Consider the following 17,609-nt stretch of genomic DNA (forward strand, 5'->3'; position numbering starts at 1 on the left):
ACTCTAGAATGAGAAGAAGGGGAAGAAAAATGCTTTGGAAAATGGTAATTACTTGGTTATTAAACTGGCAAAAAGTGAAAAACTTTAAATGTAGTTGAGTATCATCTGGAAATCACTTAGAGTTTTCTCATTGAGTGATTTAAGGTTTTTTACTTGTTAATTACATTTGATGATTAAATCTTGTGTAGATTAACAGAACTGGAAATGTCCTATTTAATAGGCTGTAATGCATTGCATCCTGTAGAGCACTGATGGCGAACTTTTTTGGTTTGCCTTGCTCAGGGGGAGCTTCCACCCCCGGGGCGCGGGGCTGTGTGCCGGGGGCGGAGCTTCAAACCTCCGGGGGGCGGGGCTTTCCCTGCTCCCTTTCCCAACCTCCAGCTGTCTGAGAGACAGCTAGAAGTGGGGGGAATTGGGAGAGGGGGTGACAGGCGTGCACCTGCTCCTCCTGCCCTTCCTTGTCCCCCAGTTGTCTCTCAGAGACAGCTGGGGACCAGTAAGGGCCCGTGAGGGGCAGGAGCAACAGGTGCGCGGCCCCTGCTCCTTTCTTCGGGGCTTCGCCAGGCCTGAGGTGTTCTCCGAAGGACACCTCAGGTCTGCCGAAGCCCCACGGGGAGGAGGAGGATGAGGCCGGCAGCCCCTGCTCCTCTCTGAAGTGCTTCGCCAGGCCTGAGGTGTCCTCCAAAGGACACCTCAGGTCTGCCGAAGCCCCGTGGAGAGGAGGAGGCGTGTGCCCGCCCTCTCCTCCTCGGTCCCTTCCTTCAGCCGAATGGGCTCCAAGGGGCCCGTTTGGCCGAAGGGAAAGGAGGCCGAAGGGAAGAGCTTGGGAACTCGTCCCAGGCCCTTCCCTTCGGTCCCTTCTTTCGGCCGAACGGTCTCCAAAGGGCCTGTTCGACTGAAGGGAAGGGAGGCCAAAGGAAAGGGCTTAGGCACCCGTCCCAGGTCCTTCCCTTCGGCCCCTTCCTTCGGCCAAACGGGCTCCAAGGGGCCCATTCGGCCGAAAGGAAGGGAGGCCGAAGTGAAGGGCTTGGGCACCTGTCCCAGGTCCTTCCCTTCGGCCCTTTCCTTCGGCCGAAAGGGTTCCAAGGGACCCGTTCGGATGAAGGGAAGGGAGGCCGAAGGGAAGGGCTTGGGCACGCCACCGTCCTGGGCTCTTTCGCGGCCTTTGCAGCCCCAGATCTCTCTCTCCGGAGGGAGGTCTGATGCTGCAAGGGCCGCGACGGAGCCCAGGACCCAGCATGCCGCCTCCTGGGCTCCTCCACGGCCTTTGTAGCCCCAGATCTCTCTCTCCAGAGGGAGGTCTGGGCCTGCAAAGGCCACGACGGAGCCCAGGATGTGGCAGGGAGAAGGAGGAACGGGCACGCACGTACCTGTTTCTCCTTCCCCCGGTGCCCGTGCCCGGTGAAACAGCCCGGAGTGCCACTTCCGGCATGCGTGGCATAGGTTCGCCATCACGGCTATAGTGTGTCTCATTTCAGGAGATGATTGCTTTGTTAGCCTAGAATTCCTACTTTGCACTGCTGTCTTCAGCTGCATAAAATAAATAGTTGATAACCTAACTTTTTTTATCCTCTTATATATAATTAACTGTCTGTAATTGTGGTAGACTTTTGTTTATGGTAATTTGTAGTGGAATTTGATACTTATCTCTAGAAATATGTTGTAGTGATTCAGGGGAGCTTACTCCCAGCTAAGTGTGCATAGGTTTGCAGCCTTAGTCCATTTCTTTTCTAGTGCTGGTTTACAGCTGTTAAGTTATCAAATCACAATAGAAAATGTAGGCTTCATTACATTTATACTGTGTGTTCCATCACCCAAAAGATGTCAGTGTACAGTATACATTAAAGGTAAAAGAAACTCAGGCTGATGCATTAAAGGTAAAAGAAACTCAGGCTGAATCCAGAGAAAACGGAGGTTCTAGTGATAGGAACCCCAGGACCGGGAAAGGAAATTTGTCAACCAGTTCTGGATGGGGTCACACTTCCCCTAAAGGACAAAGTTCTCATCTTGGGAGTACTCCTGGTCTTGTCACTACAGTTGTCATCCCAAGTTGATGTGATGGCCAGGAGTGCTTTTATCAACTTCAATTGATATGCCAGGTGCGTCCTTGCCTGGATTGAAGGGACCTTGAAGCTGTGGTACATGCACTGGTAACCTCTCGTCTTGATTTCTGTAATGTGCGCTACATAGGGCTACCCTTGTGTCAAGTTCGGAAGCTTCAGCTGGTTCAAAATATGGCAGCCATACTGGTCACTGGTGCTTCCAGATCTAACCATATAACACCCATATTAAAATCACTTCACTGGCTGCCAATTAGTTTCCGGGCGCAGTATAAGGTGTTGTTTATTACCTTTAAAGCCCTACATGGCTTGAGCTTGAGTTACTTGTGGGAACGCCTCTCCCTACACAATCCGCCCTGCACTCTCAGACTATCTGGGAAGAATTTATTGGAAATACAAACAACTAGACTGGCCATGACTTCCCAAAGAACTTTCACTGCTGCAGCCCCAAACCTGTGGAATGGCCTGCCGGAAGAATCCGTCTCATTACTACCTTGGACGTTTTCAAGAAGGCATTCAAGACAGAGCTCTTCCGGTGGGCCTACCCATCTGAACTTGTTTAGGATATTCACCAATCAATCCTTGAGGAAGATTCTCTGTAAAAACCGCTGTGGAACGATAACCCATCTCTAAGTGATATCATTACTGCTGACATGATGTATTTATTGAACTGTTTTATTGAACTGTTGTATTTTATTGATTGTACTGAATGTTTTTACTGGGTTGTAACCCCACCTTGATCCGTAGGGAGAGGCGGGACAATATAAATAATTTTTTTTATTATTTTATTTTATTATTTTGACTAAAATTTCCCTAACATTGTAGTAGGATGAATCTCCCCCTTCCCTTTCATTCTCTGCTTGTTCCATCTTAGTGCTTATGTAAGGTCCTGTGCCAGTGATCAACTGTGCCTTCCTCAAAAGAATAGGCTGGTAAAATTATGGGGTTTGTCCACCTTCCTATGAGTTAACATTTCTGCAGGACCCCTTTGATATAAGATTCCTGATATAACACTTCTGTAAGAAGACCCACTGTCTCCTTCCATATTGCATTAAATGAGATGTAAAATCACTTGTTCCATCTACAGAGGAAAATCCGCATGGAAATGTAATATAGTATGAAAGTACATGTGAAAATCTACGTATATGAAAAACCTAATTTTAGTATAGGCATGCCTTCTTTAAATTACAACTCCCATCCAATATCACAGGCTTGATTTTGAAAGCACTTTGCCAGCTAGCGTGAAGCACTGCTGTTCAAGGAGTTCAGGCTGAAAGCCCCCTCCATCGTATGTGGAACTAGCTGTATGATTGTTTGATTCCCAGCTATTGTTTGGTCCATTATACTGACAAAGTTTGCCTGTCATTGATTTGAATAGCAGCATCAGAATCTGATGATGCTGAATGTTTGTTCTTTACTTTTGGTCAGCTTGATGGGTTCAAGGTTTAAGTGGGAGAGAGAAACAGGTCAAATGCTTTGTTTTGCCTAAAAGCTTTATTTCCTTTCTGTGCAATTCTATAACATCCCAGAGGTTAATGTTCAAGGGGCCCTCTACCATTTTTAAAAAGCAGCACAGAAGTCTTTCTGTCACAGTTTATTTATTATTTATTTATACTCTGATCGACCGACAGTGGACCTCTAGGGCAGCTGCTGCTTAGAGAGAATTCAGACGTAAGAGAGAGAGAGGAATACTGAGAGAATGGGGCAGTGGTGGCTAATGAGAAGAGTTGTGAAGAATATATGCAAATTTTCTCATCATTGACAAGAAATGGTGTCTTAAGAGAGGAGACACCCCATAGAAAAAAATGTCACTTTACATGAGATTTTTCATTCACGTGGGGAAGCAAAGAGACCACCACCACCCATTTTTGTTTTGGTTGATTTTATGTGCAAAATATATAGTTTGCACAAAAATACAGTATTTTGGGTAAAGAAATCTTTGCAGAAGCATGTTAAAATAATAAAAATGTACCCATACTCTTGCATTCTCACCCAGCAGAAGAAAAAACACTCAATTTTCCCCCTCCAGTCCATATATTTTGTTGCTGCAGCAGTAGCCATGAGTTACCCCTGAGGATAAAAAGACACTTCTTTTCAGCCCATCTAGGCATTCTAGTAGGGTCATTTAGATGTCTTTTTTTAGTGGAACGATGCGAATGACCTCACTCACACGTTCTGGCTTTGTTATTCACACTGTAGATCTGGATTGATGTGCATCTCTGCACGTTTGGTTACTCACACGTGCCAGCATTCAAATAAAGATCGAGTTGACAATGTGAATGTACTTGAAACGTGTTCAAAGCATGCGGATTTTAATCTCAAATTATTCCAAGTCTATTCGCATCAGTTGTGCACACTGCTGACTATGTAAATCTTTTTTAAAAAAAACTTGGAAAAAAATTGAGTATCGATTATTCTGGATTAAGTGGGTGTTTTGGCAGCCCCTCTCCCCCACAAACTGAATCAGGTTCATTGGGGTTGCATATGAACAACAGTCTGAATAGCCCCTAGGTCATGGTCCCAGTCTTCCAAATATCAGTCACCAAAAGACTACAGTGATAAAATGTCTTCTCCTCCCCCCTCCACCCGGTATTAGAAACTATCACTCTAAATTCCAGTAAAGCACAGTTGATATACATGATATATAAAGTGACATAAGCAGAAAAATGTCAAGGGCTAGAGTCTTTTGGGGCAGTTACAAGTATGTAACCTACAGTTTCACATTTGCAACTGTTTTGTATTCATGATCCCTACGTAACCCTTAGTTTAGACTGATGATACATAAAAGGTAAAGTTTTCCCCTTTGACACGAATGTCTAGTCATAACCTACTGCCGACCACCTTGAACCCTCTATTAGAACCAACTACAGCCTGCTGTGACGCTTTTAATGACTTTTTCGCCAATAAAATCTCTCAGATAAGGGCTAATCTAGATGCCGGCTTTTTGTCAGAAGCAATACAAGAGGTATCCAATGACTCTGGAAACAAGGTTATACTGGATCGCTTTGAGTTTGTAAATACTGAGGACATGGACAAGCTCCTTGGAACTGTAAGAAGGGCAACTTGCTCTATTGACCCTTGCCCTTCTTGGTTGACCGCCCAGGGAGGAGATGCAATAAAGACTTCATTACATCTTATAATTAACGCATCTCTACGGGAGGGCTCATTTCCATCCGCCTTGAAGCAGGCAATTGTAAAACCAATTTTAAAGAAACCCTCCCTAGATCCCCTGTTGAGAAATAACTATAGACCACCTTATTACCATTCTTGGGCAAGGTAATTGAGAGAGCAGTTGCTTTCCAACTCCAAGCTGTCTTGGATGAAACCGATTATCTGGACCCATTTCAAACTGGCTTCAGGTCGGGATACAGAGTTGAGACTGCCATGGTCGCCTTAGTCAGTGATCTCCGTCTGGGCATCGACAGGGGAAATGTGACCCTGTTGGTGCTCTTGGACATCTCAGCGGCCTTCGATACCATCGACCATGGTGTCCTTCTGGAACGCCTGAGAGAGTTAGGCATTGGGGGCACTGCGCTCCAGTGGCTCCAGTCCTACCTCTCAGGAAGGTTCCAGATGGTGAGGCTGGGAAACAGTTGCTCTCATTCTGTCTCCCATGCTGTTTAACATTTACATGAAGCTGCTGGGAGAGATCATCCGGAAGCATGGAGCACGGTGTTATCAGTACGCTGACGACACCCAGATCTATCTCTCCATGTCTCCGACTGATACAGTGACTAAGGATGGCATCTCTCCTCTGGATGCCTGTCTGGAGTCAGTAATGGGCTGTATGAGGGAAAACAAACTCAGGTTGAATCGAGAGAAAACAGAGGTACTTGTGATAGGTACCCCAAGTCCAGACAGGGAAATTTGCCATCCAGTCCTGGACGGGGTCACACTTTCCCTAAAGGACAATGTTCGTAGTTTGGGAGTACTTCTGGACTCATCTCTACAGTTATCATCTCAAGTGGATGCGATGGCCAGGAGTGCTTGGTACCAACTTCGGCTGATGGTCCTACCTCCCCCTCATGTACGTGATCTCTGTCATGAGGGGAAATTGCAACAGGGCAAGTCCTGCTTCTTTCTGTTGCACAGGAGATCACTTTCAGTAGGAGATGAGAATGTCATTTAGCTGTTTCGCAATCAACAGGGAAACAGAGCCCTATCTTGTGGCCCAGTAAATGGGGATTGGGAGGACCGGGGATGGAAGTCAATATGTAGCATCATAACTCCTCAACAGGATGCCACCCAGGAAGTTAGTGAAGGAGAGAAGGCAGCAGGAAGGCAGAATGAGAAGAACATGTGGAAATGTAATGGCACATATTTCAATGTCATCTTTGTAGGTGGTAGAGAAAGATAAAGTCAAAGATCTAAATTTGATTAGGAATTTGTAGTTGATTCACTGATTCTTTTATAGTTGGAACTAGCAATTTGGACTTAGGTCAGAGAATCTGCATTTGTAATGCTTATGCATATTAAACTAACACAGTGGGCTGCAACTGTTATTATTTTACTGTGTAGTCTTCTCACCTGATTGAGAAGCAGTACTATGTACACTGGTGTGGTGTGTTCCTGTATTTACTTCAATAAAAGGAATAAATCTGTGTATGCCAAGGAGATGGGTATGTGGACTCCACTTAAGTGCACAAGCAATTCTTTTACAGTTTGAGGAATTATCTAGACTCAGAGTTCCCATGTCCACTGTTACTCTTGGAATATATCTATTAAGTCTGCATTGTCAGGGTTACTCTTTTAACTCCTTAAGTGCTATTATTTCAGTCTGAACTGAAGCATTTTATGGGTGTACTGCAGACAAATGTCTAATTCAACATTAACATCAGTATTTCACTTTGAGGTATGGAATGTGTTCCTCCCTTTGCTTTCATGTTTATTTTTAATATATATTTAGAATAAATACTGGATCATGTTTTCTCTTTAAAGTTAAAAAATCTGATTCTTTGTTATTGACCCAGTTTTATTTTATTCATATTTTTCAAGAATGCAGCCAAAGTTGTTCGTCTTCTTTTAGAACATAGTGCAAATCCAAATGTCCTGTGGAGTGGCCATTCCCCTCTTTCACTGGCTATTGCTACTGGAAATGATCAGGTATGCAATATTTTCTCCTTGTGACTCTCCATATATCTACTTTGGAAAGAGCTGAGAACATTGTTTTAAATATAATTTTGATTACTGTGCAAACTCAGATGGATGAGTCCAGCTCCTGTTCAAATAGTAACCAGCTGCAAATACTTCATCTGTAGATATTAATGCATACAGTAGGTACTTATAATAAAGATTTTCTGAAGTGCAGAAACAGTAGAAATCAATAATGTATATAAACATACATACTTTCAATATCCTTTACTGAAATCTTACTGGACCCTGGATACTGACCCTGGAAAATATTTCTGCAGCTCATGCTATAAATATTTTAATCTATAGTTAGTCCTATGAAATAGTTTTGCTAGTACTGATGCAGACTTCAGTAATACTGTTAAAAACAAATGACAGGATGCAGGAGAAAGAGCCAGAGAGCCAAACCTCTTTAATATTATTTGTTTACAGGCAGTCATACACATGTATATGTACGTATACATATATATAGCAGAAGGTGGGGCCAGATGGATTATGGCCATTGCATGGAGAAGTGTTTAGTCCTTCATCCCCATTGTTTCAGTTAGAATCAGCCACCTCTGTTATTTGCAGTGGGAGGAAAGTTCTTCCTGTTGGTAGTGGGAGTTTTCTTTTCATAGAAACTATTTAAACCCTCCCAGGCCCTGCTGGTTCTAAGCAGGAGCAAAGGTAAATTCCTTGTCTGAAATGCTGAAACCATGTTCTTTCTTGCTTGGTCTTGCTTTATATAATCTGTGTTGGGAAAAAAAAAATGAACTACACAGGCTTTATAACTTAACTTGTGGAGTGACCCTTAACATTTTTATTCTGGCCATCAGGCTGAATACTTGTCCTGGATACTTGACATTTCAGATAGAATCAATAGTTGATAACACTTGCTGCTGAAATGTTTTGAATAAGTAACTAAGGCCTGGTACACATGGGCAGGAAGCGACTTAGTGGCCATTGTCTGTATGGACGCCGGCATCATGATGGCCTCCCATCCACACGGGGGCCGCCATGATGACGATGCTGCCATACAGTGACCAGATGTTGCTGGCAGGAAGTGGCATCATGGCGGCACCTCTTCCTGCTTTAGGCGGCTTCTTTTTTGCTGTGCATTGTTGCCCCACGGTTTGGTTGCTGTGGCAGCGATGCACAGCAAAGAGGGGTGGCGTTTCGCCACCAGTGTGTACCAGGCCTGAGTGTTGTTAAAGCCACTCACCAATTGTTCATGATTAACTTAAAGGAGTCTTTCCTGTATTTCTGAATGGGAGTATTTGCTGCTACTGTGGAGTGGCAGTGGTGAGAATGGAAACTTCAACAGAGAAGTTTTTACAGTGGGTCAGTCTAATGCAGGCATGCTTCTTGTGTGCTGTTAGACAGGTCACTCAGGGAGTTGCTAGCTGATCCTGCCTGTGATACTCTACCTGTGATCATTAATGTCCGAGAAGGGAAAAGATTTGTAATAAGCTCTTAAGATATTGGAAAGCTTTTACTGTTCTGCATTTGAGCAGGGAGCAAAGTGGTGTTTCTTCTTCGTGGTCTCTGCGAATGATACAAATGGATTTCACTGCGCCTGCGCAGTGCTGCTCGGAACCTACTGGAATCACTGGGCAGAGTTAACTCTGCAACATATTGAAACTTTTTGGCGGTAACTCCACCCATCCGTTATAAGGCCCCTGCCTTCCTGCTCTTTTCCCCAGTTCCTTTTTTCCGCCGCGCTAGCTGCTTCAGGGAACTTTCGCTTGCTTCGCTTGCTTTGAATCACTTTCGTTTTTGACCTCGGACTGTACTCTTGACCATTCTTTGTCTCCCGCCCCTGGTAACTTCGGACTTTCGGACTGTTGACCTCGTTTACGGATTCTCCTACTGGCTTTGACGACTTCGGAAATGCCTGCACCTTTCAAGAAGTGCGACATTTGCGGGGGCAAGGTGCCTGTCCAGGACCCGCACTCCTCCTGCCTCTTGTGCCTTGGCAAAAACCATGATACCAAGGCCTGCCTGCTCTGCAGATCCCTCTTGTCCCAGGCCCGGAAGAACCGTGAGTCCCGGCTCACTTCGGCGATTGCCCTTGGCAAGGTACAAGAGGGGGGTTCACGGTCGTCCTCTGTCCCACCTTCCGCGCTCCCCACTTCGTCTCGGGCCAGTGTGTCCAGCGTGACATCGGGGAGGGCCGCCGTTTCCAGCGTGGTGTGTGTCCCGGCCGGGACAACCTCTTCCACCACCTTCGATGTGGCCCGTGGCTCCAAACCGCCCAGCGCCACCGACGAACCCTCCAAGCGCCCCCATAGGTCTTCGGGGACTGAGGGTACCGAGCCGACCTCCAAACCGACGAGGGGATCGGAGGGCTCGCGTTTGAAGAAGGCTACGGAGCCGGAGGTCCATCTCGCCTCGCCTTCGTCCTCCAAGGCATCCAAGGCATCTCGCCACGCTCCAAAGTCTAAGGAGCTGGCGGTGCCTTTGGAAGGGGCAAAGTCTCCAAGACCTTCCTCGTCGGCAGCGGCTGCTGTCCTCCTCCTACCTCCCGGACAACCCGTTCTTCCCAGCGGAGGGGCTTCCCAGGCCTGGGAAGAAGAGGCATCACGACAAACCGGGTCGTGATCCTGCCCCGAAAAAGCCCAAGTCCTCCAAGGATCGATCCACCACCGACCCACCGAAGGCGAAGGAGAAGAAGCGCTCCCCGTCCAAACAGGCCTGCGCTTCCGCTTCGGCAGCTCCTCGCAATCCGGAGCCGACGCCGGTAGGTCGGCGGACTCCGGTACCGGACACCCCACCGACTCTGCCCACCATGGACTTTGTCCACGGGACGGATGACACCGTTCTCCCTCGCTCCCCAGAACACCGGTTGCCCTCCCATCCTGCAACCGACGACGAGGAAGGCCAGCCCCGCGGGCATGAGATACCGGACCTCTTCTTCGACACGCAATCGCGCCGGTATTACGTGTCGGTTTCGGAGGACAGAGCGATGAAGGAGTTCACCAGGCTGAACCCCCATCCTGTAGACCAAGGCACCCCGTCCAGATCGGTCCCGACCGTATCTGTCTACGAGAGGTCGCCGTCTCCACCTTGCAGGCGCTCGCGATCCTCAGCGGACCTTGCTCCAACTCGCCCGAGATCCCAGGTTAGAGTGACGGACCCCCTCTCCTCTGACCTGGACTCCGACGACGAGCCACTGCTTCCGTCTGAAGCACCTTTGGACGAGGATGTCCTCTCGGGCCCGGCCTCTCCCCAGAGGATGCATAACCCAGAGCCGTCTTCCCCGTCGGACGACGTCTGGTCCTTCACCGAACATGTCGTTAAGATGGCGAGGGCCCTCGACATCGAGCTCGCTTCCGCGGAGGACGACGCTGAGGACCCGGTTGAGCGTCGGGTGCACGGTCGAGTGCCTACTCCACCTTGCCTGCCTCTCCTTCCGTCGCTCCAGACCATTGTCAAGAGGTCCTGGGACTCTCCGGCCACCCTGTCGGCGCCTTCCCGCAAGGTAGAGTCGCTCTACAGGGTCGCCCCGGCGAGCTGCCCTTGGTTGGCCGACCACCCCAGGCCGAACTCTGCCATCGTGGAGGGAGCCCAACACAGCTTTGTCCCGAAGCAGGCGACCTCCCCTGTTGACCGGGAGGCGAAGAAGGTGGACGGACTGGCCAAGAAGGCCTACTCGGCATTGGCCCTTGGGGTCAAGGCTGCCAATTATACCGCCTGCATGGGGGCCTACATCCAGACCCTCATGGAACGGATCTCCCCCCTCGTCCCGGACGTCCCAGATGACATCCAGAGGCAGCTGGTGGAGATCAGGGACGAGGCTCATTCCATTGGGAGTTGGCTCATCACCACTTCAGGAATATGGCAGACTGCTCAGGGAGGGCCATGTCAGCATCCATGGCACTTCGACGCCACGCCTGGTTGAGGGCCTCCGACCTCAACCCTACGGTCAGGGCGGCCATCGAGGACATGCCGCTCGACGGGACTGGGCTCTTCCACGCCGAGACCGACGATCGCCTGAACAGGAAGTTCAGGATGAAGGCGGCGGTGAAGAAGCACGGCATGTCCTCAGCACCGGCTTCTCCGTTCCGGAAGCGTCAGCGCCCGTGGCAGCCGCAAGGTCAGTCACAGGGGACTTTCTCCCGGGATCGGCAGTCCCAGCAGCAGGGCTCCCAGAGACACCGCTTCCCCTCGCAGTCTTCCTCCTCCTCTGGCCGTCGCAACTTCCCGCCTCGGTACCACACGTCCCGCCGGCAGGACACCGACCAGGGGAAGAAGAGAGCCTGAAGGGACGCAGCGCGCTTCGTCTCTCCTTCACCCCTCTTCTTGGACATTTTGAGGCCCTTTGTTAACACCTGGGCCTCTATAACATCGGACTCGTGGGTTCTCAACATCATCCGTAGGGGTTATGCCCTCGAGTTCCAAGAGCTCCCGCCAACTGGAGCCTTCATGTCCACTCCCCCCTCGGATACCCTTCTCGACGAAGTGCGTGCCTTGCTTGGTAAAGGGGCAATCTCCCCTTTGCCGCTCGACCAATGTCCTCGGGCCTTTTTCTCCAGGTACTTCACGGTACCGAAAGCGGATGGGGGCATCAGGCCCATCCTGGACTTGAGACAATTGAATTTGTTCCTTGACTACCGTCGCTTTCGAATGGTAACCCTGGCTTCCATTCTGCCTCTGCTTCACCAGGGCCTGTGGTTCGCGACCGTTGACCTGAAGGATGCCTACTTCCACATCGGGATCCGAGAGTCCCAGCGGAGATTCCTCGCCTTCGCTGTCGGCTCCACCTCATACCACTACAACGTGCTTCCTTTCGGCTTGGCCACGGCTCCACGAGTCTTCACAAAATGCATGGCACCGGTGGTGGCATACCTTCATCAGAAGGGCTTCATGGTCTTTCCCTACCTGGACGACTGGCTGTTTGCAGCCGAATCCCAAGGCGAGCTGCAGGAGGCAGTCTCATTCGCCTTGCACCTCTTGGACTCCCTCGGGCTGGTCGTCAACAGGGAAAAGTCCCACTTCACACCGACCAGGCAGGTCAAGTTCATCGGGGCCATCCTTGACTCCGAAAACTGCTTAGCCTTCCTCCCTCCGGACCGGTTCCAGGCCCTGACAACGTCCCTCAGGCCGTGCATCTCCCACAGAAGGGTGAGAGCCAGAGACGTCCAAATCGCCCTGGGCCACATGGCATCGACGACATTCGTCACCCCTTGGGCAAGACTTCGTCTTCGACCTCTCCAATCCTGGTTCCTCTCCGTCTTCTCCCCGTTGGAGGACCCTCCGTCAAGGTGGCTCACGGTACCGAGACCGGTGGCCGCTTCCCTCAGATGGTGGCTAGACAGCTCCAACGTCTGCACCGGGATGCCCTTTCATCAGCCCCAGGCACAACTGACTCTGACAACCGATGCATCCCTGGAGGGATGGGGCGCCCACCTGCTCGACCTTGTCGTCAAAGACAAGGTCCGCACAAGACAAGCTCCTCCACATCAACGCTTTGGAGATGCTCGCAGTGGAGAAGGCTTTGAGGGCGTTCGAGTTCGCTGTCACAGGAAGAGTGGTCCTCCTGAGGACGGACAACACCACCGTGATGTACTACATCAACAAACAAGGTGGTACCAGGTCCAGGACCCTGCTTGACCTCACGCTCCGCATCTGGGACTGGTGCATCCAGAGACGCGTCCTTCTCCAGGCGATTCACCTTCCCGGGGAGGACAACGAGTTGGCAGACCGCCTCAGCAGATCTCCATCGGTGTGCCACGAGTGGAGGCTCCATCCCGAGACGGTCAGCGACCTCTTCGACCGGTGGGGAACCCCCCGGATCGACCTCTTCGCGACCAAATGGAACAGCCACTGTCCCCAGTTCTGCTCCAGGAAGCGATTGGACGGATCCCTCGGAGACGCATTCGCCTTCCTCTGGACGGGGGAGCTCCTCTATGCCTTCCCTCCGTTCCCTCCCATCATCAGAGTGGTGTCCAAGATGACAACAGACCACTCGCATGCGATCCTGGTCACCCCGTGGTGGCCGAGACAGCCGTGGTTCGCATCCCTTCTCCACCTCTCCAGGAGATGCTTCCTCCGTCTCGACCCTCGTCCGGACCTGCTGTCGATCCAGGACGGACGGATTCTCCACCCGGACATCGAGAGCCTACCGCTGGTAGCCTGGAGGATACAGCCCTGACTGCTTTGCCGGAGTCGGTGAGGACGGTGATCCTGGCTGCAAGAAGACCTTCCACCCAGCGGTCCTATGCCCTGAAATGGAGGAGATTTTGCCTCTTCCTTGACCAAAAAGGCTTGTCTCCTGCACAGGTGTCCACTCCAGTGGTGCTGGAATTTTTGATGGCACTTTTGGATGGAGGGCTGTCCCTCACATCCATCAAATGCTACCTGTCTGCCATCTGTGCCAAATACCAGTTCAGGGGGAGGGTTTCTTTTTTCAAAGACCCCTTGGTGAAGGGGTTCCTGAAGGGATGTGCCAACCTGTTTCCTCCTGTGTCGGTACCAACGCCTGCTTGGAGTTTGGAGTCGGTACTGTCCGCCCTCCAATCCAAGCCTTTTGAACCGATGGCCACAGCGGACTTGAGACTATTGACTTGGAAAACCGCCTTTCTTGTGGCCATCACCTCTGCCCGCCGTGCGGGCGAACTCTGTGCCTTACGGAGGGACCAGCCATTCCTGAGGCTCCACAAGGACAAAGTGGTCCTCCGTACGGACATCACCTTCTTGCCGAAGGTTGTGTCTGCTTTTCACATGTGCCAGGACATTGTGTTACCCACTCTCGCATCCAACCCGACGTCGGATGAGGAGCGACGCCTACACTCTCTTGATGTCAGGAGAGCACTGGCATTTTACCTGGACAGAACTGCTGCCTCCAGTCGGTCCGAGAGACTTTTCCAATGCTACTCGGAACCGAAGAAAGGGTTGCCTGTGTCTGCGCAGAGGTTGTCCAAATGGGTGGCTGGTACCATCCACCTCTGCTATGAACTGTTAGGCAAGCCTCTCCCTGGCAGGGTTCGGTCCCATTCCACAAGGTCAATGGCAGCATCCTCTGCATTCCTGTCGGGGATCCCCTTGGAGGATGTCTGCAAGGCTGCGGTCTGGTCCCAACCTCTGACTTTTATTAAGCACTATAGGTTGGACACCAGGGCTATCCGAGACGCAACTTTCGGGAGGGCTGTGTTGGTTTCAGGGTTGCATTGATTGCACTACTGATAGTTTATGTTTCAGTGCTTATGTACATGTGTCACTGTTTTTACATTCTGTTGAATGTTGGTTGCACAATGTCTATGGGACCGGTCTTGCATGACCTCTGCTCCCTCCTCAGGTCTAGCAATGTTTGCTATGTTGACTTTCATGAACAAAAAAGACTGACCCTTTTTTATGGTTCAAGGTGTTTATTATTGTAATAAATATACCTTTGGTTCACCATAGCTTTGGTTTCAGGACACTCCCTCCGCCACATACCTTAGCTTGTCAGTCTAAACCCATTTGTATGATTCGCAGAGACCACGAAGAAGAAGGACAGGTTGCTTACCTGTAACGGTATTTCTTCGAGTGGTCATCTGCGAATACATACAAATCCCACCCGTCCGTCCCCTCAGTGTCCTGCTCTCATTGGCTCTTTCCATCGCCTGCTTGGCGGAAAAATTGCGGAACTGGGGAAAAGAGCGGGAAGGCAGGGGCCTTATAACGGGTGGGCGGAGTTACCGCCAAAAAGTTTCAATATGTTGCAGAGTTAACTCTGCCCAGTGATTCCAGTAGGTTCTGAGCAGCACTGCGCAGGCGCAGTGAAACCCATTTGTATGTATTCGCAGATGACCACTCGAAGAAATACCGTTACAGGTAAGCAACCTGTCCTTCACAGTGTTCTATTCTGGGTTCAGTTTTGGTGGGAGAAAACAGGTAATGTGAAGGAAATGGATGAGTTTTCTCTGCAGGAGAATTGTTCTTCTGTTGTACAGTGACAGTCTGGGCTGTGCCAAAGCACAAAAGTTGGATCATCAGCGGTGTAATTGGAGCAAATGGTCCAGGGGCCTCAGTTGCTAGGGATCTAGGCCGTTGCTGTGCAGCTACACAAACATGTGCACATACACTTCTGATACTGTGGTGCTGTCAAGTCAGAAATGGTGCTGGATAGAGGCCTTTCCCAGTTGTGGAGTGAAGAAGTGGATAATGATGATGATGATTTTAATTTATATGCCACCTTTCTCCCAGAAGAGACCCAAGGCAGCTCACAGGTAAAAAACATTTCAAAAACATTACAATATAAACATAAAGCATTTAAAATAATCTAAAAACTGTATATAACCACACAACAATTATACAAAAGCTAAAAGGCATGACCCCCCCCCCCCCAAAGCCACCCTCTTCACATAAAAGCCATGCATTGGGAATGTATAAAATTTATAAAAAATGGAGATGCCTAGTGTAGAGGCTGATGCTGCAAGAGCACAGCAAGAGCAGGACAGAGACGGGAAGCTTTTCTATACCCTGTTCTTGCTGTCCTGGCACCAGCAGTGTCAGAATTGAACTTCGAATGCTGCTACCTTGGCTATGTCAATGGAATAATAATAATAATAATAATAATAATAATAATAATAATAATAATAATAGTAATAAAGTTTATTTATATTTCCCACCTCTCCCAAGTATCAAGGCGGGATTACATCAATAAAATAATACAGTAATACAAATACAATTGATAAAACACTAATACTGAATTTATCACATTCCTATTAGTTCTCTAAAAAACAGTTCATTAGTAGCCAATAATCATAGTCGAGAGTGAAACATCATCATAAGCTTTTATATGGAGTCCGATGGATAAGCCCGCCGGAAGAAATCCGTTTTGAGTGCCTTCTTAAAGGCCTCTAAGGTATTGATGAGACGGATCTCTTCCAGTAGGCTGTAAATGCCCTGTGGGAAGTTGTCGTTAACCTAGTATTGTGATGTTCCAATATGTACTTCCCTGATGTTCTGAGAGTTCGGGGCAAATTGTGTAGGGAGAGGCGTTCCTGCAAGTAACTCAGGCCTGAGTCATGTAGGGCTTTAAAGGTAATAACGAACACCTTGTCTTGCACCTAGAAGCTAATTGACAGCCAGTGAAGAGATTTTAACACTGGTGTTATATGGTCAAACCTAGATGTGCCAGTGACCAATCGGGCTGCCACATTTTGGACCATTTGAAGCTTCTGAACTTGGTACAAGGGTAGCCCCAAGTAGAGCTGGAATGTTGGAAGGTGGTGGACAACCTGCTCTTCCCCCTTTCTCTTACCTCAGCAATTGTGGTAGCCTCATATTTTGTTGCCAAAGGAAGAACAAGGGGCTGTAACTGGGAAGCCAGATCTTCTTTTCTGTCAGTTTAGCCCCGTCTTTCTCTTGGCCATGCTTGTTCTGGGAGTAGGCAATTTAAGAGATTGGACATTACTTTGGGGAGTTGGTTTCCTAGCTCTAGATCATATTGTGCTGTAAAAAACATGTGCACTAAGGAGGTGTTTTTTTTTGGGGGGGGGGGGGCTTTCATAGGCAGTGGCTGAGCTTCTAGATGGTGGAGCTGATCCAAATGTCCCTTTAAACCAAGCTATTGGAAATGCCTTGTGTGCTGTTATTAATCCTGCATATGAACACAATCGATCCTTTCCAAACAAAATGGATTTGGTAAGAAAAACAGAACATATTCTGATATGGCTTTCCCAAATGGATGTGTGAGTGGTGACAGCAAGAGAAAAACAGGATAATATCAAACACAGACAACAAGAGGCCCATGGTGCTGCAAAGTGATGATAGTGCTGTAGCATAGAAAGAAGAAAGAAGGAATAATTGAGAAAAGAGGTTGCATAGAGACCTGTGTATAGCTGAAGCAGAAACAGAAGGGCTAACTTAGAGATGGTGTACAGACCTTCAGTGTTGCAGAACATGACCTTTGGGCTGCTGAGAGATCTTGGACTTAAATCCAGTTGTCCCATTGATTCTCTGTGTTTGCTGTACTTGAGATTAATAACTGGACTCAAAGCCCATAGTCATAAATATAAATACTCTAGAGAGCTAGAAACATCTAGCCATGGAAGTAATTTTTGTTGTTGTTACCATTTGAACATAAGCAATTTATTTTTAGCCTTCTACTGCATATGGTACCTTTTTCTTTGTCTGCCCAACTGCTCACAGAATCCTCCCTTTGTACCACTATAGAGCTCTCTAAACCCTTCTCTTCTTTACGCAATAAAATCCTCCGGCCTAAATCCAACTGTTAGTCTAGGCAGAGTAGACACATAGAATCAAGAGAACTTACATAAATATTGACTTAACAAAGTTCCCATTGATTTAATAGATCTGCTCTACTTACAACTTTAACAAGTCCTGTTGATTGAGTGGGTCTGTACTAGTTGGCATTAACATGTGGATTTAACCCTGGAATAGGAATCATTAGACTGGAACTCCCAGCATGTCTTATCATTAATTCTTGCT

At 48.6% G+C, this 17,609-nt stretch overlaps 1 protein-coding gene across 7 annotated transcripts in view; it reads left to right on the plus strand.

The window, feature by feature from the left end:
* ANKMY1 (ankyrin repeat and MYND domain containing 1) overlaps positions 1–17,609 on the plus strand; it is a 100,676-nt gene that overhangs the window by 61,407 nt on the left and 21,660 nt on the right. For all 7 annotated transcript variants that reach the window (XR_006102947.1, XM_042458270.1, XM_042458276.1 and 4 more), the window contains 2 exons: positions 7,056–7,163; positions 16,671–16,802. Coding sequence is in view for 6 of the 7 variants with exons in the window: in XM_042458270.1 (XP_042314204.1) it covers positions 7,056–7,163; positions 16,671–16,802 (240 nt within the window). In the remaining variant the exon portion in view is untranslated. The remainder of the gene's footprint in view (positions 1–7,055; positions 7,164–16,670; positions 16,803–17,609) is intronic.

This window comes from Sceloporus undulatus, chromosome 3, assembly GCF_019175285.1.
Source record: "Sceloporus undulatus isolate JIND9_A2432 ecotype Alabama chromosome 3, SceUnd_v1.1, whole genome shotgun sequence".
NCBI lineage: Eukaryota > Metazoa > Chordata > Lepidosauria > Squamata > Phrynosomatidae > Sceloporus > Sceloporus undulatus.